The 24,747-nt window shown below is 38.4% G+C and overlaps 2 protein-coding genes across 5 annotated transcripts; both read left to right on the plus strand.

The window, feature by feature from the left end:
* Window positions 1-817: 817 nt before the first annotated feature.
* ppm1j (protein phosphatase, Mg2+/Mn2+ dependent, 1J) lies at window positions 818-11,100 on the plus strand. The gene is made up of 10 exons (XM_020940657.2): window positions 818-1,334; window positions 4,598-4,712; window positions 5,866-6,195; window positions 7,526-7,638; window positions 7,729-7,813; window positions 8,225-8,343; window positions 8,422-8,485; window positions 8,644-8,751; window positions 9,303-9,454; window positions 9,866-11,100. The coding sequence occupies exons 1-10, from the start codon at window positions 1,078-1,080 to the stop codon at window positions 10,011-10,013; spliced, it is 1,491 nt and encodes a 496-aa protein (XP_020796316.1). The 5' UTR covers window positions 818-1,077; the 3' UTR covers window positions 10,014-11,100.
* A 209-nt stretch (window positions 11,101-11,309) lies between these two features.
* Window positions 11,310-24,732, plus strand: rhoca (ras homolog family member Ca). Of its 4 annotated transcripts, none has more exons than XM_055160465.1 (5): window positions 11,310-11,762; window positions 19,138-19,295; window positions 21,285-21,405; window positions 21,624-21,754; window positions 22,588-24,732. In XM_055160465.1, the coding sequence occupies exons 1-5, from the start codon at window positions 11,636-11,638 to the stop codon at window positions 22,759-22,761; spliced, it is 711 nt and encodes a 236-aa protein (XP_055016440.1). In that variant the 5' UTR covers window positions 11,310-11,635; the 3' UTR covers window positions 22,762-24,732. The 4 variants fall into 4 exon arrangements, with proteins under 4 accessions (XP_055016440.1, XP_020795953.1, XP_055016443.1 ...); XM_020940294.2 differs by lacking the exon at window positions 11,310-11,762 and adding an exon at window positions 12,187-12,347; XM_055160468.1 differs by lacking the exon at window positions 11,310-11,762 and adding an exon at window positions 12,464-12,487.
* The last annotated feature ends 15 nt before the right edge of the window (window positions 24,733-24,747 follow it).

Genomic DNA, 24,747 nt, shown 5'->3' on the forward strand with positions numbered 1-24,747 from the left:
TGTGACAGTTATCACTTACATTAAGCTATACTGTTCCCACACAGCCTTGTAAAGAGACTCCAGTTTTAACATGGGCCCTGTCCAACGATGGGTGCATGTTTACTTGTTGACAGCTCTCTAAAGACCAATAACAGTGAACTTGAACTATCAGCCGCAGATGGCCTGGGTCCTCTGATAACATTTTATTTGATTATGTAACACAAGCAGACTTACCCTGAAGCAGTGTCTATAAGTGGGTCAAATCAGTGCTTTTCATTCAACAGCTTGTTTCAGCAGGCCTAACAGGAGTGGGCTATTTGCAAGTTCAGTTTCCAGCTCTTAAGGCTAAACATGTTTGAAGATTATGCTTGCTGCATAATCTTGATGATGCTTTAAGAGTAGGATTTTGTGCATTGTAGAGAGAAAGTCCATGTGTAAACTAACACTAACACTAACCTATGGACAAAATTCATAAATTCAAGATGAATTAGATAGTATTTAGTATAGGCTTTGATAAGCCACAGGTCTACCTTTTTTACTTTAAAGGATACAACACGTGAAAGATACGTAGGTCCATAAACTATAAGACATGGATGAACTTCATTATCCTTGTTCCTGTTCACATTTTGAAGGCTATAGCAGGAAAAAAAGGTTAGACTTGCAATAGGCTATAGTGTTTAGTCACTAACCAGTCACAAATAAAATAGAGGGCAGGCACAATCATATCTGATTATAGGTCTACAGCCATGGCTAAATGGTTCGCATTACGCCTCCAGCGTAGCTGGTATTGGTCTAAATGAGTGGTGAATTGGAGGCAGCGTCAGTGTTGTTATCGTGATGTAAACGTGAGAGCGGAGTGCACATCTGTAGCCCTGCCTTCTCAGATGAGCTCTACCTCCTGCGGGATTACAGGCTGTGGCTGTCCTCCGCTTCATTCTGCCTCAATGAAGAAAACGTTGATTGTGTGAATGCTGTCATACGGACATGAGAAGGATTAAACAGGGCTCCCTGAAATGATCCTTGTCACATTTGGCGCTGCGCATTTTTCCTCTAAATCGCATTGCGTCTGATTTGAGTGTTTGGCTCCACTGCGAACCGATGATGATCAGCAAAGTTAAGAACGCCATGTCTACCTTGGTGGGAGGGATGATGCCTCACGGACACCACCACAACCATCACCCAGGTGGCGGGCAGCACTGCGCTGGGGACAGCCTGCCTCCACGATTCCCCTACGGCCGACCGGACTTTCTGGAGCTCACCCCGGAGCTATTGCAGTACTCCACTGAGCACGCGTCGCGGCCGGTGCTAACATTAAAAAGAGGCAGCAGGCTCCCATGGAAAACTGGATACGCTGAGTAAGTCATCAGCAATCAAACCCAAATCATTATGTAACTCTGAAATACGACGCCACGGCTCTTGTGCTACTGATAATAACCCTCTGCAGTTTAGCATCTTCTGCACTGCAGCAGCCAAATGATGACCAAAATGGCCTTACGCGCGATTCTACTGCACTTAGCCTACCAGCTTTAGGCTGAGGTCTGGGGAAGGGGCTTCCAGAAGCTGTATTTGAACAAAAGAAGTATTATGCTAGATGTTGCGAGTATTTAAATGAATAGACAAAGGTGCTCCTAAAAAGCTGTAGCCTACATTCAAAAGTGAAAGCAGGAAGCAATAGATTCTAGATCCTCCGACACCACCAGCAATAACTACGATTCCCATCCCAAAAGAACCCATGGAGATTTTGCTCCAGTAGGATTTCAGTTGTGCTGCCTTTACAAAATGCTAACTTTATGTTTGTTCAATTATTATTTTTACACTAAACTATTTGGATTCGCCTGGCTTTAACCTATAACCTATAAGTAAAGTCTCCAAATTCCCAGTGATGATAGTAAGTTGTCCCATTGTCCTTGTGGTTACATACCTGCAGTAATTCTACAGGTAACTCCAATGCGGTAACTCTATTGGTCAGGTTATTGTCAGGTTGCAGGTGGAGCAAATGAGGAAAACACTTCTGGACAATCCCCTCTCCCATAGGGGGGTTATTACATGCTTCAATATAACAGCATGTGGGCTATTACAGTGCAAGTATGCTGACCAGTGACCACCTCTTCTGGTACCATAATGAAAACAAAGACAGATGAGTCATGCAGAAAGTAAGTCTCCAAAGACACATGTGGTGATTTGCGATGACAAGATCTAGAGTAGTGGCATACTCCTGTATACAGCACTTTTAAAGTTATGAAAATCTTGGAATCATTTCTCTTTACAGCAGAATGTGCACAGACAATTCAAATCCAAACTTAGCCTGTTTATATTATTTTCTTGGAATTCCTTGACTCTTGTAAAACTAAAAATATATTATTAATTAAATTAAAGCTATTATCTTTTAATATTTAGCTTTTAATTTAACATGTATTTATACTTCAACAAGGTTCAAACAGTTGCAAGATGATATAAAATGAAATGAAACAAAGTAATAATTAAACAATGTAATTTGTTTAGTGATGTAAGTGATAAAGACAGTGCAGTTCAGCCTTTTGAGATGGGTGATGACTGCTCCTAAAATTGAGTGTACAGCATTAGGTCAGACTCAACACATGAAAGTACTGTCTGCAGAACACGCTAAGTGCTGTTGTAAAATGGCAACTTAATTTAATCTGGAGGCATCCATTTATTCGTTAACTCCGGAACCACAGTGTGAGGAAGATGCACTCAGTCAGCAACACCATTGTACAGAAAGACGTGGGCTTTATGTACACTGACCCACTCAGACTCAGCACTGGGGCCCTGGAAGTATCACCTCAGAGTGAACAGACCGGAGTTTGTGTGAGCATGCATGTTTGTTAAGGGTGTGTTTGAGCCACAAGAAATAGTACAATGGAATAAAACTCAAAAGACTGAAACTAGGCCTGATACAATAACACATTTTAAAGCACAATATATTGCTACAGAGATATAAGCAATAATATTGAAGCTACTTTATGCCACTGACGCAATAACAATGACACAAAATAATCTCATTAAACATTTTTAAATAGATAGTATCATTAAGTGGCATGAGCTGCAACAAATAAATAGCAGAATGAACCAATAATTAGGCACAGAATTTACTTTTTCAACCTTCTACAGGTAAAATCTTATCAATAAAATAGCTAATATCTCCCTGCTTTTACAAAGAAATTGTACACACAACAAACTTGAACCCCAAAATATAGTAATTATCATGACAGAACTAACTGAAACAATGAAACTACTGACACTGAGTTGTGAGTGCATTTGAGCTGGTTTAACTTTACATTCTGGGGCATTTAAAATTAAAGAAAAAACTATACCTCAGTTTGCTTGATGAACCTTAGAAATATACACCATACATTTCCTTAAAAGGTCAAACAATAGCAATGTGCAAATTCACTGACACTCACAACTTCCTCTTTTCACTCTTTCTTACATTACAGTAGGGCTGGAGGAATTTAACAGTGTGTTGTCACAAGTATGACCAATGTTGGGTTTTTCTGTCACAAGTTGATGAAGCATATGACTGAAAAACGCACCTCTCTGTCATTTTAGAGGCTCCAGCTCCTCATATAGACCATATATACAGTCTATGATATAGACACAGCACATATTTAGTGCACCATGAAAACCATATTTAGTGCATCATGCAGCAGGCTACACTTATCGTGCATTCCACAAAATACTGTAAGCACTTTTAAAATTGCCTGATAGTACCTATTAATGAATGTAGCCTGTTACCCTTTTAGCTAACAGGCCTCCAGTGGTCAAAACTATGTATCCAGTATTTGTGCTAAGCCCAAAGTTCACAACAATTTGTTGGTAGCAGTATTCTGCTTTCAGCTATTTAGAAACTGAAAGGACTCTTTATAATCCAAATCTGCCCTGTACTTTGCATTTTCATATTTGCTGCTTTGGCAGAGCTACTTTCTGTTATAATGATGATGATTTTTGATCTATTTTGATAATCATTATACTGAAGTTATTACACACAGAACACAACAGAAACAGAAACATTATACACACAATGAAGAAAATAAGTTTAACATGTTGTTGGGGAATCTCAACTACTTTTTACTGAAATCACTTGGTTAGCAGCATACATGATAACCAAGTAAAGACTTTATCTCCCATCAAAGCTACAGATGTTACATAATAGTTCAGCATATGGGTCAAAGCGAGGGACTTGTGGGCCATGAAAAATTAGTATATACTGTGGGTAAAGTAAGTCTCTTGCCATGGCTCAGTGCCATGGTTATTGACCCTCTTTACCATCTGTGGCAATTGTAATTATCAGGCATAAGTGTTCATTGTGTACAGAAAAAACATATATACTTTGAACCAGATAGATGCCAGAGTTTCAAACGCAGAAGTACTCTATATAACCCAGTACCTTGTGTCAGCTCCTATTAAAAACACTTAATCCCTTCTAAAAGTTCCCACTGGGACATGAATGCCTCCCATCCCATTTCTGCTCAGCATAGCCCCTCTCACGTTCCTTAATATTACAGCTACTCCCATTATGATTTCATGCGGTTAGAAGCTTGAGAGCAAACACCATAAATCATCTAAGCTCTTCTCTTTGTCTTCTCCTTTACTCCACCAGAGTGATCAATGCAGGGAAGAGCATGCTGAATGAGGACCAGGCCTCTTGTGAGAAACTCTTTGTGAAGAAGCCTAGTGGAAAACACCGCAACTCCACACTGATGGAGGATAATGGGGTGAGCCAAGTTCAAACTCCCAAACATTAAGAAGTCTGAAGGACAAGGTCTACCAAGTTTGTGTAAATTTTCATACAAATTGACATACAAGCAAGTTAAATAGCAACCTTTCTGGACTTTTAATTTTTTGTAAAAGTTATGAGACCACTCCTGGACAAATGAGGGATTGCACTGACTTCTCTCATACAAAAGTCTGTTTCACTTCAGTTCTGACTACTTGTGAAACCTTGAGTTTCTATTTTTTTCTGTTTTTTACGTCTTCAAAAACATTTCGGCATTTGTGTTTTGTTTCATTCACACGTTTGACTAACCCTTTATTATTAGTCTGTCTACATCTCCAAAGCTCAAAATGCTCTGTTCCACCTTATGATGTCATGAAGCTGTAATTTTCATGTTAATAGCTACCTTTTACCTTCCTTCAACAGAGATTTGCAGTTCCAGGGCTGAAACATCCAAACAATTCTAGTGAGGGTGTATAGAGTTTAAAAATACAGTGGAGCACTTCCTTATCACATGACATCACAAGGTGCGACAGAGTGTTTTCTGCTTGAGAGAGGAAGCCTGCCTGATTATACAGTTTGTGTGTCAAACGTGTGAACGAAACAAAACAGAATGTATGTTTTTCAAGTATGTTTGTAATGAGGAAACATTATAACATACATCAGAAAAAAATAATAATATAGGACCGTTACTCACAGGGCCAAGGCCAATATTAGGGTCACGAGCACCACAGGGCTGCACAAATAATTTATTGCAGATTTGCAGATAATATACAGATTCAGGCACTAGGTATATGATGTAGAATTGTTCAAGGTACTGGAAAATACAGAGCTTGTGTCATTTGGTTTGTTTGGTTTAAATGAATGACATCATCCTTTGTATACCCCTCCTCCACGCTGGTCAGGGGGAGGCAGATGTCTCATTCTGTTCATCTGTTAGTTGGTTGGTCATGCCAACTCACAAACACAAATGTGGCAAGGCTGTTTTATTACTCATGCAAAAGAATGTTAATAACAAAGTTGTGCTACAAATGGTTTTGAGTTCATATTTGAGTTGGCCATTTAAAAAAAAATTCACCCCTTATGAAAATGCCAAAGGATGTGTGCCTGTATGTGAACCTTGGATCAATTAAAATTCAGAATTTATTTTTTAGGATGGTACAGGGATCCCTATGCACTTCTGGGGAGTATTTGATGGCCATGCTGGCTCTGGAGCTGCTATTATGGCCTCTAAGTTGTTACATAGACTCATCCGAGATCGCCTTGGAGAAATCTGCCACCTGCTGGAAAACCCTAATAGTGCACCTCCAATCTGCCTGGCCAAAAATGGAAACGCCTACCAGGTAGATGCAAAGAAAGGGCCCCCCCAGGAACCAGAGGATCCTGACGCAGTTTGCGACTCCACACTTCGCTTCCACATGGAGAAAACTGTGAGTCTGGAAAGTCTCGTCATGGGAGTCATAGAAACGGCTTTTAAACAGATGGTGAGTGTAACATAACTAAAATCAAGCTTGTTAGGCCTCAACGATATGTAAATGTGATTTTTCTGACAACTATTGCAATTGCAATTTATGTTTTAATAACAGGATTCTGTTCAGTGTTCACATTTTAAACACAGGAGAATTTCCAAAAAGACTATAGCCTTATGAACTAATAACAGAATTACATGTATTTCTTGCTCAGAATGACAGGTTTCTTACTGCAAGATAAATGGAAACTTCTATTTAAATGCAATCATCATTGTGTAACAGGCTTCTAGGCTTCTTTGCTGACACTTTAAAATGAATAGCTTTGCAAGCTTGAATATTTAGTAATTAACAATGATAATACAGCATCACTGAGGTCGTGGAGTCCTTGAAACCCTCTATTTTTGAGTAGCAGATCAGCTTTTTGTCGAGATGTATACATTATTGTGTGAATAATAAAGCCTCTGAGGTGATGAGATCTAAAGTGGATGCACTACACTGTGTGCATAATTATTAGGCAAGTTGCATTTGTTGCAGGATTCATCTTATAATAACAACTACAGTGCTCTCGGTCAATTTAAAATGTTAATAAACCTCAACCTGAATACCGAAGAAAGTAAAAGTTAAGATTTGGCTTTCTTAGGAGAAAATCTATGTGTGCACAATTATTAGGCAAGTGGGTATTTTGCCTAATATTTGAGAGAGCTCCACTTCGACCCAGACGCCAGCAAGGTTGAAGTGGGGGTACTGGAATGGGCTGGTATTATTAAAGATGAGCTTGTTGGACATTTTTCAGTTGAAAATGGATTCAAAATGAACTCCAAATCCCACTGCCAGTTTTTAGAAAACACTTTCTTCAAGCAGTGCTTGAGAACTTGTGGCCCCTTCTTAAATGGTACACCCCTCTGAACAGTGTCTGGGAGGCTTTGGTTGCTGCTGCACAAAAAGCTGATCATCAACAGTCTTATAACCATTATTGAGAAGAAGGGTGGCTATATTGGTCACAGATTTATTTTTTTTTATGTCAGAAATGTTTATTTGTAAATTTTGAGTTTACTATTCTGACAAAAATAAACAGGTGAGAATGGACGATGTTCATTTTTCATTTAGCTGTTGTTGTTATAATTCTGCACATTAACAGTTCCCCAATAATTGTCCACACATAGATTTCTCCTAAGAAAGCCAAAACTTCACTTAATATTCAGATTTGAGGTTTATTAAAATTTTTAATTGACCGAGAGCACTGTAGTTGTTCAATTATAAAATGAATGAATGAATCCTCATACAACTTGTCAAATGATTCTGCACAGTGTTGAAAAGTGTTACTAATGTTCCCTCTTAATTTCAGGATGATCTCATTGAAAAGGAAAAAGCATCTTATGCCATCTCTGGTGGCTGTTGTGCCTTAGCAGCTATTAATTTAATGGGTAAACTGTATGTGGCTAATGCTGGAGATAGCAGGTAAGAAATATTATATTATATGATTCCTGTATTGCGTGAAAAGAAACTTTATATTTAGATCCATTTGTATGTGCATGTCATCTTCTGCAGGGCCATAATCATCAGAAATAATGAAATAATTCCCATGACTAATGAATTCACTCCTGAATCTGAGAGACAGCGTCTACAATATCTGGTAATTACATTTGACAGACACTTACCTTCTTGACTGAAGTATATGACCAAAATGAATGTATTTTATATATGTATTTATTTAAAGCTGAATTGGCTGTGGCTCTTCTTATACTGTGGGTTATAGTTGGGAAAGGAAAATGTATGATGTCAAAACAAGAGGGATTTAAGAATAATCTGACTGCAGAAAATCCTCTAACATTCTGAAATAAACAGCATTCGCCAAGTGCTTTCTGACTCACTCCGTGGGTGGACATTGATAGTGACGCAGCTAAAAGAGGAAGTGCTCTATAAAGCATGTTGCTCATCCTGTTAAAGCTCAATAGTTCAGAGATTTCACACTTTAGAAAGAAAATGACTCATGATGTAACCAAGACTGTTGTTACTTTTGATTAACGCCTTGTTTTCCCCGTAGGGTTTCCTGAGACCAGAGCTCCTGGGAAATGAGTTCACTCATATTGAGTTTCCTCGAAGGATTCAGCACAATGAATTAGGCAAAAAGATGCTCTACCGAGATCACACAATGACAGGCTGGTGAGATTAAGGATTTAAATTAACATAATTAGAATTGTGTACATGTGTAAAAGGTATAATTTATATAATTTCTCATAGGGCTTACAAAACAATCGTTGAAGATGACCTAAAATTCCCTTTAATATACGGAGAGGGTAAAAAGGTAAGATGGCGGTTTATAAATAGAGTGTCTGGCCAATCATTTAACTGTGTCTGGATGTACATAGTCACCTGGTAATCCCCCCTTAAGTGGCTTTTGTGAAAACAAAGCACATCCCAAATCAGTAATCCACTTTACTGTGTGCTGTGTGTGGGCTGCAGGCACGTGTGATGGCCACTATTGGAGTGACCAGGGGTCTGGGCGACCACGACCTAAAAGTGTACAACTCAAACATTTACATCAAGCCTTTCCTCTCTTGTGTTCCAGAGGTGAGAGAGTTTTGTATTTCACTTCCAGATATAGTCCAACTATTAGTAGCCTACCTACCTAGTCAAAAAATGGCACTTTAAGGCTGAGCTAAAATATGAATCCTAGGATTTTAGTAAATAAATGCTCTAGTTACTAGACAAAAACAAACTATTTTCCACTATTAGCTGTACAACGTTGATGCACAAAGCGATGTTACTCTGTTGTATTGTATAAAGAAAGCTCATCTGGGTCAAGGATAGACAAGCTGAGATGAGTCAAATGAGGGTCAGGTGGTGTGCTTACAAGCCTGTACCTGCAGTTTGATCTAGATCAGAATAATTAGCATTGCCATGTCCACCAATATGAATAATGGAATACACGAGTTTTGGGGGGTTGAGTAACATTGTAGCTACCCTGAGAAGTTGCATATGGTCAAAGTATATATTTCATTGAACCAATATTGAAATGTAAATAGTCTCAAATATGTCCTGGGTAAAAAACTAATGTTAGAACTGAAAATATTACAACATTTTAGTGACACAGTGCTAACTGTGTTTTCATGTGACAACAGGTGATGGTGTATAACCTGGATGAAAACAAGCATGGTCCCAACGATGTCCTAGTCATGGGCACAGATGGATTGTGGGATGTGACCACAGACAGGGAAGTGGCAGATGCTGTGTCAGCGTACTTATCCTGCTGTGACCCCTCTGATCCCATGAGGTATGCGCTTGGTCAAATAATCCTTTACACTGGGCTTTTGTTCCCCCTCTAAGTCCTTGTTATGAACTTGTGTGTGAACATGTTGAGGGGGAATTTGTGAGTGCTGTTTGTTTTTAAAGTGTGTTAATCCACTAGATGGCAGTGTAGGTTTAGAGTTGAATTCAGAATAGCTGACCTGTCCAAAATGAAAATGAACCTTATCGTGTAAATAAAATGTTGAAGGAAATAGTACTAAATGAGGGTATAAATAACATTTTGGAAGTTGTGCTATGTATACTATGTATCATTCAGACATGAAATATTGTATGTATGATAATGTTATGAATTCATTATTTGGCTTCAGTTGTCCACATTGTATGAGAGCCGTTTTAATATGTCCAAGAGTGTTGTAATGCTCTTTGTGCTTTGAAGGTACTCTCTGGCTGCTCAAGATGTGCTCATGAGGTCACGGGGCGTGCTGAAGGAGCGTGGATGGAGGTTACCCAATGAGAGACTGGGGTCTGGAGATGACATCACAGTGTTTGTGGTACCACTGGCAGGAAGTGAGCTGGAGACATGACGAGCTGTTGCTGTAGAGACCACTGTGAAAGGCCTATAGTTCTGTAAGGTTCGCCACATGGCCCCCTCCTCCATCTTTCCTGGATCCTGGACCAATCTCCTGGAGCGATGGAAGATAAGACCATCTCATCGTACAGATCTGAGCACCTTCAGCCTGACCCAACACCACCCTGTCACCCCAGAATGCTCTCACGTCATGCTCAGTTGGTCTCTGACAAAGTATCTTTAGTGACATTGATTTCATTTTCTTCCCAATCTGCTCTTTGTGCCAGTGAGAATTATATCTTTGTAATATTTTGTTCCTGATCAAGGTCAATTGGACAGAACAACTTGTAAAAATGCCTGCAATTTCCACAATCATATGTTGAAGAAAAAGGGGAAACCAAAGATGCTGTCACAAGCATGAGGAAAGAAAAGTGTAAAGTAATAAAACCACAAAATAGAAATGACACAAGACCATTAGCTTAATGACTGTACATTAAAGAAGCATAGAGAAAGTTGGAGAGAGAAAACAAGTTTCGAAGCACTGAACTGAGAGGGAGTGCCGTAGGCTATTTCCTTTCCTAATGATAGTCGAATGATGGCACTTGAGGCACTTGAAGACTTGCACATGCTTGACATGTGGAAGTGCACATTTTGGTACTTCTTTTATTGAATGTGATAAATATTATTTATCTCCAGAGAGATTTGCTGCACTTTTTTGGCATAATTTAATTTAACAGCACTGTCTGTTTTAACATAATGTTTGGTTTCAGTAAACGTTTAGGTATAGTAAGTTGTGATAAATTTCACACATATGCCTTATTCAAGTTAGTTTTTTTTTGTTTTGTTTTTTAATATCAGTTGCACTTTTTTTTTTAACCTAGTGGCAGTTAACAAAGTATGACCTTAAATTTAACATTTTACCTCTTGTACCATTTTGTTTTGTTTAGATTACCCATATATTTTTCAAGAAGATGTTTTATTTTTATGTTTCTGTCCATAACTGAATTAGAAATGCTGTGTCTCATACAGTACAGAGTTACTGTTGTGGTAAAGAGAGAAAATGTGTACAGGTTTAGAAATAAATCTGATTTTTCTTGTTTTCATTCTAGGCTTGGGCTTTGATATTTTAAAAAACAAAAATTAAATGGAATGATTCTTTAAGTTGAAGTGTGGGCTGTAGTTTTGTGCAGTATTTCAAATTAAGACCTAACCAAGTTTTTGCTTATGTAAATAGAGTGGTGGAGAGTATATAAAAATATTTTTTACTTTATAGGGCTAAAGAAAGAATGTATATTAAAAAATGTGGTTAATATGAAACCGTCTCATAAAGATTATAATCTTTAGCCTATTTGATCTAATCAGTGCCTTCGTCTACCTGCCACCTGCAAAAAATCAAATAACAATACCCATGAAGCATTAAAGGGGTACTACTGACCTTTACCCGTGAATAACAATGGCACGCACTCTCGGTTAGGCAGCAAATTTGACAGAAAGTCTTACTTTACCCCATTAATCATGTCAGCTATAATTTGCATGTACACCTGATTATGCTTGTAGAAATATGTGATTATGAGCCCAGGCTAATGGTTTTGTAGGACAGCAGCACATTGCTGACATCCGCACCCAGCCTCCTGTTGCATGAGCCTCGGTACTACGGATGATGTCATCTTTGACCGAGAGGAGGAGGAGGAGACACGGGCGACTCCAGCGCCTGCAGCAAAGGCGTCAAGCCACCGCAGTGATGGACAGCATCACCGGAAACACAGTAGGGCACAGAGAAATAAAACAGATTTGTTTCTTTGATTTCAATTTAAGATGCTGTTTGTCTTATAGTTTATGAGCTATATAGTTTTTGTATTAATTCCAGTATTCAGTTCAAATGCTTGAGTAAAATTTGTCTTTCTGTGGCTTTACTACTAAAATGCCTGTTTGACCATATTGGTCCAATACATGATTAGCCTACCTAATGCAATTGCTTGTATATGTAATTGTTTACCCCTGGTAACATGCCAAGACCATATCTCAAAATCACTGAAATGCAGTACGTGGAGGCTACAGTATAGATTAATGACATATCATTTTTCTGACCTATGATTTTGACTAAAATAACAACTCCTCTCTTTTAGTTTGAAAGGCTCAAACGGAAGTAGCGCCTCTTTATCGCACTTTAGCCTGGTCATTTGCTGTCAGTAGGAGTGTCCTGCTCGCCTGCCCCGCTCCTCAGCAGCAGTGTCTGTAAAATTAGCGAATACTGCAGTAAGAAGTGACTGTGTTTGTGTATGCCGCGAAGAAAACGAGAGAAATAGAGGGGATACTATCACATTTTAAAGATCGATCCGGCTAGCGACAGGTAACTATAGAACACACGAGTTACTTGGACTATCCTGCATAAGTTGTCAGCCTAATTATAGCATAGTTGCATTACTTCGTCGGGAGGAGAAGAAGGTGGTGGCTCGTCCTCATTCAGGATTTGGGCTTTTTCCAGTTTAGGTAATAGTTTAATCCGTGATGGTGCGCCTCCAGTCATTCTGTCCGATGCGGTGTGAGTTTGGGGGTTTGTACAACTGTTGATCGCTACATAGTTTGAAGGAGAACGAGAGATCGGCTCCTGAACAGTCTGTCCATCTGTAGCAGCGACCCCATGAGCAACTCCGGATGACAAATCTGGTAAAGAGGAATTTCTGAGCATAGGAACACGGGATTTTCCTGGCTTTGTGGTTTTGTTTTTGTGCCTGCTATACATTTATGCAACAATAAAGTACCCTAGCCTGAGTTGTTTAGCACAGGGATTTTAAAACTTAGGCATTGTTGCGTGATTCAAAATTAATTATTTTTTATAGTAGGCTTTTGTTTTAACCAGTTTGTTGGATTTTTTGTTTGTAACCTAACCCAGTTTTCCCTTCCACTGTTGAACATGTAGCATAGATGCCAGCGAGCATCTGTTAGGCTATATATCAGAGCAAACTTATGCATGCTAACTGTCTACATCTCATGCTGTAGTGTTTTGTATGTGCAGAAATAGACATGGATGCCATTTCAATATGTCTGTGTTTATGTATTTTATGCCTATGTTTTATGCCTTTGTGGTCCAGGTAGGTTGCATTGCAAAAGAAACTTAAATTCTGTCAACTTTTTTTTTTTTTTATAGAATTGATCCTGGATAGTATTAGAAAGCCACTGAAAAATCACACATATGATACAATATATTATAATAAAGGGAGGGAAATCTTGCTTTATTCACCCAAGTGGCATTAATCATTACTATTCTTATTTAAACAATTACATAGAAATATAACATCTATCATTCCAAAGCTGGGTGTAACTGTGACCACAGCAGTGAAAATGCTTGTATTCCTCTAGAGATGGTTGTACTAAGAGTAAGTGCAGGGACAGGGTGGTGGTTCTTCTCTGTGAGCTCCTTCTGTCAGGCAGCTCATGACCTGACTCATTAAACAAACGTGAATCATGGCCGCCTCGTGTTTTAAAGCCAAGCAGCGCATCCTCGGTCTCCAGGCTGCTATAATGAAATATCTGTTCACCCATGGTGCCTGACCTAATACTTTTACATTGAGGACTCTTGAGTCTGAGTCAAATTAAAACTCATAGCAGCATGCGATGTAAGTAACTGTAGTTCAGATCTGGTATTTATTGTCAGAAGCCAAGTTCTTAAACTGTCACTGAACTGTCCTAACATAGCTGTGTAGCGTTGTGGAATAATTCGTTGTGTTGGTAGTCACGTCACTTCTAAGAACTGTAACAACACAAAAGCTGTTTCCTTAAAGTGCTTAAGAACCAGACAATTAGAATAAAGAAAACTCCAAGTTCATGAACTTCAGTTCATTATTCCATATGTCCAGGACAGTTGTAACCTGTCAAATTTTCAATGTTGTTGGTGACTTATTTGGCTTAAACTTTTTATTTGTGCCAGATGCCCTCCCCTTCTTGCAGACTGTAAACCACTTACACTTAACATTGCAAAATATGCAGTGCAGTAGAAAGGATATGGGGGCATTGAGGGGTCACGCAGGGGTTAGAGAGAGTCCACTGATCAAGACACGATATTCTGCTTCCCTCTTCTCCTAACCCAGAAGAGAGAGAGGGACACAACTTGTAAACAATAACAAATAAAGTGTCATTAGAGAATTGATGGCAATGTACTTTTAATCTCGCAACAAGCTAGTATGAGGCAACTATTATGTTATAGGGGATGGGTCTAATCTGCTTTGAGTGAGACCTGGTTGGTTAGCTTAGCTTATGCTACAGTTAAAGCTGAAGAAAAATGGCGTCATAGGTTTGTAAGGACAACCACACTATCCAAATACAATGTAAAATTGTTAATATATTTCCATAGACATTGACAAAACTTGAATGGTAAAAAATATTTCATTAACAGTATCCAGTTTGAAATTTGAAATGTTCTAATATATTGGTTGTTTTTGCAATATTTAGATTGTGCTGCTATAAAGTTCTCCATTATATTACATGGCAGTTCGACTTGATGTTGTCAGTTGTGTTCCAGTAAGGTCGCTTTGACTAGTAGCTCTATGATATGTGCTGGAGTTAGAGCTGTCAGGGTTAGTCAGATTAGGGTTTGCTGTGCGGGTTTAGGCTGAGTGGACAGCTTGTGTCAGCTTGTGTCCACTGCACCACGATGTCTGCTCACTTCGCCTTCTTAGCACTGCATGGACATCTGATGAACTTTAGCCCATTTCTCACAGACATACAGAAGTGGAATGAAAATCTACTTTTAAACTACAGTGAATTTGTCAACGTTATAGGATAAAAAGGTCTCAGTTTGTGAGTAAAAGTATGTGACTTCTTTATATTTTTGTACTAAACAAAATAATTACTTTGTTGAACCTCTAATCACTTATTCTGCATGTTACTTTTCAACTGCATAACAAAATCTACTCAGACTATTACTATTAGTAATGCTCTCATCACTGCGAACTTAATGGTACTTTTTATGTCAAAAACTTTTAGATTAATAATGCTGTGGTATTTGCTGCAGTTCTGTGTTGGCATTTTAATTTGCCCTAATTGCCAAATGCCAAAATTGTACCTATATTTGAAAAACTGACTTTATTTCATCAACCACTAGTCCCAGTATATCAGCTGATCTTTCAAATGTTTGATAACTACCATGGTTCAGGAGCTATAGAGACAGGACAAATAAGCACTCATTTTCAGAATATTGAAAAACACCACTGGAGCAACAGCACAGACCCCCTTTCAGGCTGTGTTTTTGTGTGTTGTTGATATTAACTTGTACTAAAGGGCAGCTCCACCTCATGGCTGCGGTCACACTCTGGCTATGCTAACTCCACTCAGCTTGTTGCATAACGGCTGGCCCCTAAAGCCTCGGGAAACCTCTGAGAAGGAAGAAAAGAGGTGGTGTTGTTCATTAACCCAGCATTACTCAAATAGTTGTACAACGTTGTAGCTCTTTCCCTCTCACCTTATTGGTTTTAATAGCTGCTTGAGTTGTAACAGGATCCCAGTTCGGTTTTAACATGTGTCAGAAGTGTTTAAGATAATGATAAGTATCCTGAATGTAATGCGGTTGGGAGGTAGGAGTTGAAAGCGCCTAAGTCATTTTGCTAAATGACAGAACCCATTGTAAATGAAGTTTGAAGGAAGATCAGAAATGTTTTGCATTAGGAACTGATACCGACTTTCTTTGGGACAATATCTGTTGTACAATAGCACAATACACAAAGTTATTTTTAATCCTTTCTTTCACGAGGTACATAATCTCATAGCAGACTATTATGCATCAACACTGTTCAAAATCAAGGCGCTGTAGCCAGTTTTACTTCTGTTTTTTTTTTTTTTCTTTTCAACAATGGAATTAGTCATTTGGACAAAGCAGATGATAATTATTAGTCTTAACTTTGTAGAGAACAATGATTCATGACTAACACCTAAAGTTGATGAGGGACATTAGGCGTATTAGTGGCAGCCATCTTGACGCCCTCTTCTGTTGTCTGTGTCATTAGTTTCCATTAGTGCCTTAACCGGAGCAATTGGTTGTCACAAATAGGAGGCATCTTGTGACCTGATGAGGCTTTGTCAAACATCAGTTTCTTTTACAATATGTCAAGATGTTCGAATTTGTTCATACATGATGGCAACATGTTGTTACATTTAGAACTCTAGAAGAAGTGAATTTAAGTGAAGAAAGTGGTTGTTGTTATATTAGTAACTTTGTATAATTGACTGGATTTTAATATTGCTTAAACTAAAGTACCGAATATTGCCATTACTCTGATTAGTTTGACGCAGTATAATCAATACAAAATGATATAGCAATTTCAGTATAATTTTCACATTTTAGCTTTGCTGAGTGTATACTACGGATAAGTTAGTGCCTTAAAGGAAATCCTGTGTTAAACTTCACTAATTTATACAAAAAATGCGAGTGAATGTAACTTATTTCATTTTTTTAAATTTTTTTTTTACTTTTGAGCCATTACCTCTGTTTCCAAGGTTTATCAAAACAGAGTAGCTGCCAGATGTCCCGCCCACCCAATAGGAAGTGAGATGTTTAGTTTTCCAGGGGGAGAGTGCGCAGTGGGGGCTTCAGTCAACTAATCCTAACTGTAAAGCAGTGTAATTCTGTCTTATAGCATTGTTGATGTCTTTTGACAGTTTTTTGGCTTAGACCCCTCTAGTTTGAAGGGGCCCTGTAGCTAAGGAATATGAAGGTGTCACAAACCATAACCAGAGTTTTCCATAAAAGAAAAAATATAACCAAGATTTCCATAAACTGTCTGTCCCTCACACACACACCCAGCGTTTCCTGGAAGGCTGAAGGTTACGCCAAGCAATACTCATGGAAATGAGTCCCCTTACGCTCATCTCATGGGTATGAGTCTATTCAATCTGTGATAGCTTTCTTTGCTATATATTTTATTCTTTTCAGTGTTTGTATTGAAATCAATGTGAGACTAAATCCTTAGGCTTATGTTATGATGTTTTATGTTGCATACTGTTTTTGGGGCATGGAGGAGTGTGCCCCTGTCTCATAAAATCATTACAAGATCTCCAGATACACTGTGCTCTCCTCTAACTAGAATTGGGAACACAAAATATGCTTTTAGAATTTACCAGTGTTGACTGTGACAGTCTCATTATGTTCATACTTCATATCGTGCTATTGCAGAGTTACTGATGTAATAATTACTGTTTTTCATTTAATATGTTTGTTGCCATATGTGGTTTAGAGAGGAGTTCAGCTTTTGGAAGAATACATTGAATATTTTTTGCATGTTGCATATCACTGAAACGTTTGTATTCTCTACATTCCTTGAACCTTAAAGGACCGATATTACACTATTTTCTGATCTATATTATAATGTTGTTTCCTCAGCACAAACATACCTGGAGTTTGTGTTTTATTTCATTCACAGAAGGTCTGAGTTCTTCTCTCAAATGAAGTGAAATACCCTCCTTCTTTAGAATCTTGTGGATGATTTCAGCCGTGGAATTGCCAGTCTCTACTGAACTAAAGTTAAAAGGTAGCTGTTAACTCGAAAACTACCACTTCATGACATCACAAAGTGGAACAGAGTGTTTTGCTTTGGATATGTAAACAGACTAATAATAAATGTTTCCTCAAATATGTGTGAATGAACCAAAACACATCCCCAGATGTTTTTTAGGGGGTAACAACATTTTAGCATGGCTTAAAGCTCCCACAAGTAAATTTTGTGTAATATAGGACCTTTTAATATTATGAACCCTACGTAAATGCTGTAATAGAGCTATTGGCTGCAAGCTGGAATAGTAGAAGAAGACAAATGAATATATATCCAATCCATCTCCTGTACGTGCAGGATAAATGAAGCCTAGGAATGTTTTTGACATAGATGGCAGAGATAACAGAATACCTGTCTTTGGTAGTGTCAGTTTCCCTCTGGATCTAGCCCGCTGCAGTCTTGCCTTTGGTCACAATTTGGCCGGTCTCGACTCCTGGTGACATGACTGAATAACTGCAGAGTGTGCACAGATGAAAGGCAGTGGCAGTGGGGCAGATGAGCCCACTTTGGCCTGCAGCATTCACAGATGAATTTGCCTGATAAGTGGCTGCCCTGGTGAGGAGGAGTGCTGTCAGGAGCGTCTGGCAGAAAGTGGATGAGGTGAGGAGCCAAATGAGTTTACGCACAGCTGCTGGGAGCACTGAGGCCCATCCATCACATCCACACAGGAGACACCAGCAAAACCAGTGCGCTTGTGGTGCACGCATAAGCAAACAGATAAGCTTTATTTGTTCGGGCTTTTAGGTCAGTTGTTAAAGTCAAACAACACAGATGCATCAATTTTCATGACAAACACTGAAATGGCTTTATAGCACGAGACATATGCTCGCAATTTTGCACGCCCTATCGAAGTAATTACACCAACTGTAATATATTTACTCTACATAATTAAGTCCTTCCTCTGACATTGTTTTGTTTTTATCCATTTGCTAAAAACTGGAACACAAAGCACCTGGACCCCTGAAGGTGTTTCTTGTGTGTATTTTCTGCTTTAGGACACCATCACCAGCTGCTACTTCCCAGAATACCTTGCACAACATAGCAGCAGTAAATGTCCTGATAGCACATTCCTTCAAGTTCCAGCTTGCTCCATGCGCCTTTTTCTTTTTCTTTTTTCTTCTTGATGCTTTTGCGGCATTGTTTGGGGTCTCATAATGTCTCAGTGAATAGTTAAAGTGCATTATAGTAGTAAATAGTAATGGTTAAATATTGGCAGTGGGCAGATTATAAAAATAAATTGTTTGGATGTTGCGCTTCTTCAGTTCAGAACTGAAGAAGCAGCTTGGATGAGCTGCAAAACATATATATATAATATATATATAATATATATATATATATATATATATATATATATATATATATATATATATATATATATATATATATATATATATATATATATAATATATATATATATATATATAAAATCATAAATTTTTATCAATGTTGCCCATGAGACAGGGCCAGGACTCTAAGCAAATAAGTTTCTGAATTTTCTGGTTATATGAAGATTACATAAATGGTCAAAATCAATAAATCAGTTGTCTTGCACATCTGTTATTGTCTCACTACTCAAGAGCATCTTTTTGTTTTTGACAGACATGGCTGCCATTCGAAAGAAGCTGGTGATCGTGGGCGATGGAGCGTGTGGGAAAACCTGTCTACTCATTGTGTTCAGTAAAGACCAGTTTCCTGAAGTCTATGTCCCCACTGTCTTTGAGAACTACATTGCTGATATTGAGGTGGATGGAAAGCAGGTCTGTAAACAGATGAACATTAACATGCCACCCCTAAACAATATGCATTGATTTGGAGATGCTCCAAAATTAATACACAAATTGTGTTCAGCAGTAAAATTGCCAACTGTGCAATTTTGTTTTACAAATAGAATTTGATCAAATATCGAGTGCTCTGAGGAGAGATGATGCAAAGGACATACCACAAAAAATGTGTAATGTGGTATTAGTGTTCCATAGGCCTGATTAATTTTTATAAAGTTAATGCCAGAATGCCAAATTGGCATAATGCAACCACTGAAAATTTTAAGTAAATATACCTCGAGATTTCCTCATAGTTTATTGAAAAGAGATTATACAGTATTGCAGGTGGATTTATAATACTTTAAGTAAAACTTATATACTTGGTGAAATAGAAGTGGACAGCTTAATATTCAACAGGCTTTGTTCTCTGGTACTGACCACCACTGCTGGATCACCACTTCGCAAAACAGGAAATGACTCTACTTTCCTGCTTCCTGTTCAGACGGGGAACAGGAGTGTCTCTTGGCAAAACCTTGGCCCTTCCCTCACGACCCTCTCACTCCTCTGACTGATAAACAAGACCCATTTCCTGGTCCACACTTAATGGAGGAACTGTAAAGATAGCTTCAGTCTTGTGAAGACATACTAGCTAAGCCACAGAACTGTGCAAAAGTTTAATAGTTGCTATGGAAAAGTTCAGCCACAGATTTACAGACTTGACTTATTTACCATGATGAATTGCACTTTCCCAGTGCGCCTCAACTGAAAGAGGGCACATACCTTTATCCTCCTATAGACTTTTTCCACAATACTGTCATTGTATAATACTAGAAATGGCAAAGATATAATTATCAGCCCAAGATTTCTCTGAAGAAAGATACCTAATAGGAACACATTAGTTAAGTTCTGTGTTCCTCATTTAGTCTTTCCCTTGTGGCTAAATAACTCCTCTTTGTTGCTCCTTCAGTGAATTGGACAGTGCCTAAAATAGCTGTTTTTTTCTCTTCTCATTTCCTCCCCAAAGACTGTAGCTTATGCTAAGACCAGTGGGAACATTAGCACTGTGGCTGCTCTCGAGTGTAGAGCCACCTCCCATCTTCTGCCTCTGCAAACTGCTATTTTGGGATTTTTGACTGATGGTTGTGCTCTGTGGGCTTAGCAACAATATACCACGCATGTTGTCATCTTTAGTCTTTTGTGAGTCAGCAAAAAATCTATGGCAATACCACATATGTTATTGGTTGTGCAGGAGGAGAAGGTATCTGTTTTGATGCAGGCTAATCTGCTACTTTGCCTAATTGAATTAATGGGTGGTGTGATAGGATAAGGCTCGTCCTGCAGTTCATTCCCACCACACTGACAACATAACAAGCTTAGGAGGCTGGTTAGGTCAGGACTACAGCAGTAATGATGGACTGCATAGGATCATAAGTGGAAAAAGTTAATATCATAAACATTTTGAGTCATGTGTTCACCATGGAGTTAAAGACGTGACAGTAATTTTAGATTTGTTAACCATTTTAGTTCAGGTCAGCGAAGCACAAATTAAATTTAAATATTGTTTTTATTCTATTTTGCCAGCCAATGAACAAAAAATCTTCTGAATAAGAAACTTGGAATGTAGTCACTCTTGTTAGTCAAAGTCATTTCTACAGTCATACACCCGGGTCGATGATTTTGAATACTTTAATCATACAAGAGAATAACAAGTCATTGTAATCGGTTTTTTCTTTTTCCAGTTTTAATTGCCCTAACAATAGGCTCTGAACAAACAGGCACTGAAAAAAACAACCTTTCAGTTTTTGCCCTTTTCTATCCTGGTAGATCAGATAAATCATGTCTTTGATTACTTCTAGTGCTTTGACATCTTCCCTTATTTATGAATTCAAAATCATCTACTAGTTACAAGAACAAACTGCAATTCTGTTGAAAGCTGAGTGTATAATATATAGCATTATAATTGTAATCTCTCTTATTTTATTTCAGGTGGAGTTGGCACTGTGGGACACAGCGGGCCAAGAGGACTATGACAGACTCAGACCACTGTCGTACCCTGATACTGACGTCATCTTAATGTGCTTCTCCATCGATAGCCCTGACAGTTTAGGTAAATACTTAAATTGATATTTTTAATACTTTAGGTTACAGGTAATACCAATACACTTGATGGGTAAGTGTGTTTTAATATGGCTAAAAAAAAACAGTCCTGGAGTGTAGCACTGGGTGAGCCATCACTAGAAAGTTCTCAGTGACTGTACTGTTCCCTTTTCAGAACATCACATCTCCTGTAGGATTTTAACTCTCTTCTTGTTTCTCCTGGAACAGAAAATATTCCAGAAAAATGGACACCAGAGGTGAAACACTTCTGTCCGAATGTCCCTATCATCCTCGTTGGGAACAAGAAAGACTTGAGGAATGACGAGCACACACGGAGGGAACTGGCCAAAATGAAGCAGGTACAGGACCACACAGGGATATTTTATCAAGAGACATGTTTGATCAATGTTACATAAAGTTATGATGAAGGCACATTTACAGCTAACATTCTTTTGGAAACAACCATTTGGATACCAGAGGGGGGTGCAGTATTTCAAGTTGTAAAACCTAGCACAGTGTGCCTTCTTATCATTGCTCGAACCAAAACAACTTCTCTCCAGAGAGACAATAAATTAATTGGTGTAATATATCTACATGTCTGTTTTTATTCATGTTTATATTTACATTATTTTGTGCCTTAGTAAATAATAAAGTACTATAAGATATATAGTAATAATGTAGTAATAAAGCACTCCATCAACAGTTCTCAAATTCAGTCTTCCATAATGTTAATGTGCTAAAATGTCATGAGCCCAATTGGCTTGTAGACTCTCTGTGATACATTTGCCTGGGCTTGATGGCATATTGTGTCAGAAATTTTGTTAATGAACAATTTATTCATAAAATTGTTTGTCTTTTCATGGAAATGAGTTGGGAGCCAAAAGTACCACTGATCTGAAAAGACTGCTACTGTCACAACAGCTCCACTGTGTCAATGAGAAGGACCTATTCTGTCTCAGCTCTGCCCAATAATGGGAAAATGTTGACAAAGCTCTCTGGCTTTCAGACACCACTGTCAGCTTTTTCTATTAGCTCAAATCAGGAACAAAGAGTAGCACAAAGTCATCATTTCATTGCACACATATTCACAACCATGCAGAGAATGTTGGAGGGGTGAACTTTGAAACCTATCTCAAATATTTAGTTTTACCAGAAAATAAACTTATAAAGACCTCTTCCTTTCTTTCCACAGGAACCAGTGAAGCCAGAAGAAGGCAGAGAGATGGCTACCCGGATTGGAGCGGTGAACTGCTTGGAGTGCTCAGCTAAAACTAAGGAAGGAGTGAGAGAAGTCTTTGAGATGGCCACAAGAGCAGCCCTTGAAGTCCGCAAGCGCAAGAAGAGAAAGGGCTGTGTGGTACTGTGAAGAGCCTTGGCCATTCCATACATCAAGTCAACTAACCAATAAGAAAAGGACTGTCCTTTTTACCAAATGACATATTTGCTCTGTATCTACACAGACTCATGCAGGAAGCCATTATACAGGAAATGGACATTGTCTCCAAATGTGCTTAGTTTATGTTGATTTTTTTTTTTTTAACTGTCTTTGCAAACATTTTCTTTATACTTGTAACAAGGCAGTGATAGATGCACATATTTGTTCTTCACAGGCTAGCTTCACACTAGAGGTCACGCTAGCTTTCACATATTCATGCATTTTGTCTTTTGAACAATGTTTGTTTGTGTACAAGTTAATGGAAAAAACAGTCTTTTCAGGTGCCTTCTCCTAAGTTTATACATCCTTGTGTGTTTTCATAACTGCCAGCGAGCTAACATTTCAAGCCACATTGTACTGTAGCTCCACTGATTACTGTTTTGTCACCTTGAAACCTGAGCAAAGCCATATGTTAGGCTTATGATACTGTTGACAATAGTCCTGTGAGTTCATCTTTGTTCCTCCAGCATCAGTGTTTCCTTGACATTTGCCATGTTTAGTCTGCTCCTGATAAAACTTGTTCTTTTGAGTACAACCGTATCTTGTAACAAGTCCCAGCTCCACTTCATAAATTGTGTGTAGTGGACCCAGATGGAAGGATAAGAGTTGTCCAGTTGAGAGACATAGCCAGAATGACTCAACTATGCACAATGGTGGTTACAGAGTTGAGGCCTGGCAAAATATTCCTTGTTTATTTATTGCGAGTGACTGAGTTCAGCTCTTCTTTTGCCACAATGAGTCGAGTGTCACACCCCCAGTTGGAATCTGTTTTGCACGGGAACGGTCAGTCATGGAAATAAAGTTGTTACCCATCGCTATGTGGATATTTCTTGTCAGACAGCATTCTTGAAATACCTGAGAAGTCTAGTGGTACTGGAGTGTGTTTTTCCCAGTGCCTTCTCTGTCCTGTTGTGCCTTGGTGGACAGATAGGCCAGGTGCTCACTTTGGAAATTGGAGATGACTTTTTTTTTTTTTTTTTTTCAAGCTATACATTAGTGATGGGCTCATATACACAAGCTTATTTTAAAGGTGCTAGGATAGGAATAAAAACTTCATCCCACATAAAAAGATAGTAAACCTTAGCATTTATAATAATTGGATTACTACTGCGCTTTATCGGCTTCACAAAGGGCAACAGTAGGCCATTATCCATTCATGTTCTGGTAAGATACAACTACAAAAAATAAGCTGCCATAGGCCTCTACAATCCATTATTCACTCATACCAGATTCATATATTGACTGGGTGATATGTTTTGTAAACACAACAGCCCTATGCACATCAGTTTATTTAATGGTCTTTTTAGTTCAGACAGTATTAAAGAAACTGCATTAACATACTTATATGACAATGTATTTTGGTTTATTGTACCTGCTACATTGATTTACTAGTGTGATATAAATTAAGTACTATCAGAGAGCAATGAAGGGATTTTGGATTTACCATTTACCTTTGGCACTTAGTTGTGTTTTTTTACTCATCAAAACAAGTTTGACAAATTCATAGAAATTGGAGGCCAGGAGAAAACAGGCCATTGTAAAGGAACATTATGTGGAGCAGAACAACATATTGATACATAATGAGCATGCATGTGTTTACTCCTGTGGTGTGGAAAATACAATGTGCCACAATTAAACTTGACCTGATGCTGATAGTGGCGTCAGAAAGCAGGTTTGTGCTGTGCTCACACAAGCACCAAACCATTACATCTAAATGGGATCATCTTCTCAGTGTTGTACAACTTTATCCTCCGGAAGTATTGATAGAAATGTAAGAGTCCAGATTTATATATAAAAAAAAAGAAGCTTATTCTAATAATGCTTTGTAAACTGAATATGTTGTAGTGGTGGATGTTTGATCTGACAGGCACATTGTTAATAAAATATTTTTGAGACAAGTGACTTTCTGATGAGTCC

Source organism: Boleophthalmus pectinirostris, unplaced genomic scaffold (genome assembly GCF_026225935.1).
Source record: "Boleophthalmus pectinirostris isolate CB_2022bp ecotype Guang Dong unplaced genomic scaffold, ASM2622593v1 HiC_scaffold_3, whole genome shotgun sequence".
In the NCBI taxonomy this organism is placed as follows: domain Eukaryota; kingdom Metazoa; phylum Chordata; class Actinopteri; order Gobiiformes; family Gobiidae; genus Boleophthalmus; species Boleophthalmus pectinirostris.

What these genes read in the sequence shown, in the direction of transcription:
- ppm1j (XM_020940657.2), top strand. Translation starts at nt 1,078, where the DNA reads ATGATGATCAGCAAAGTTAAGAACGCCATGTCTACCTTGGTGGGAGGG. An exon ending in CACTGATGGAGGATAATGGG is followed by an intron (nt 4,713 to 5,865) that starts GTGAGCCAAGTT and finishes TTTATTTTTTAG; the next exon opens with GATGGTACAGGGATCCCTAT. An exon ending in GACAGCGTCTACAATATCTG is followed by an intron (nt 7,814 to 8,224) that starts GTAATTACATTT and finishes TTTTCCCCGTAG; the next exon opens with GGTTTCCTGAGACCAGAGCT.
- rhoca (XM_055160465.1), top strand. Translation starts at nt 11,636, where the DNA reads ATGAGCCTCGGTACTACGGATGATGTCATCTTTGACCGAGAGGAGGAG. An exon ending in TTGAGGTGGATGGAAAGCAG is followed by an intron (nt 19,296 to 21,284) that starts GTCTGTAAACAG and finishes ATTTTATTTCAG; the next exon opens with GTGGAGTTGGCACTGTGGGA. An exon ending in CGATAGCCCTGACAGTTTAG is followed by an intron (nt 21,406 to 21,623) that starts GTAAATACTTAA and finishes CTCCTGGAACAG; the next exon opens with AAAATATTCCAGAAAAATGG.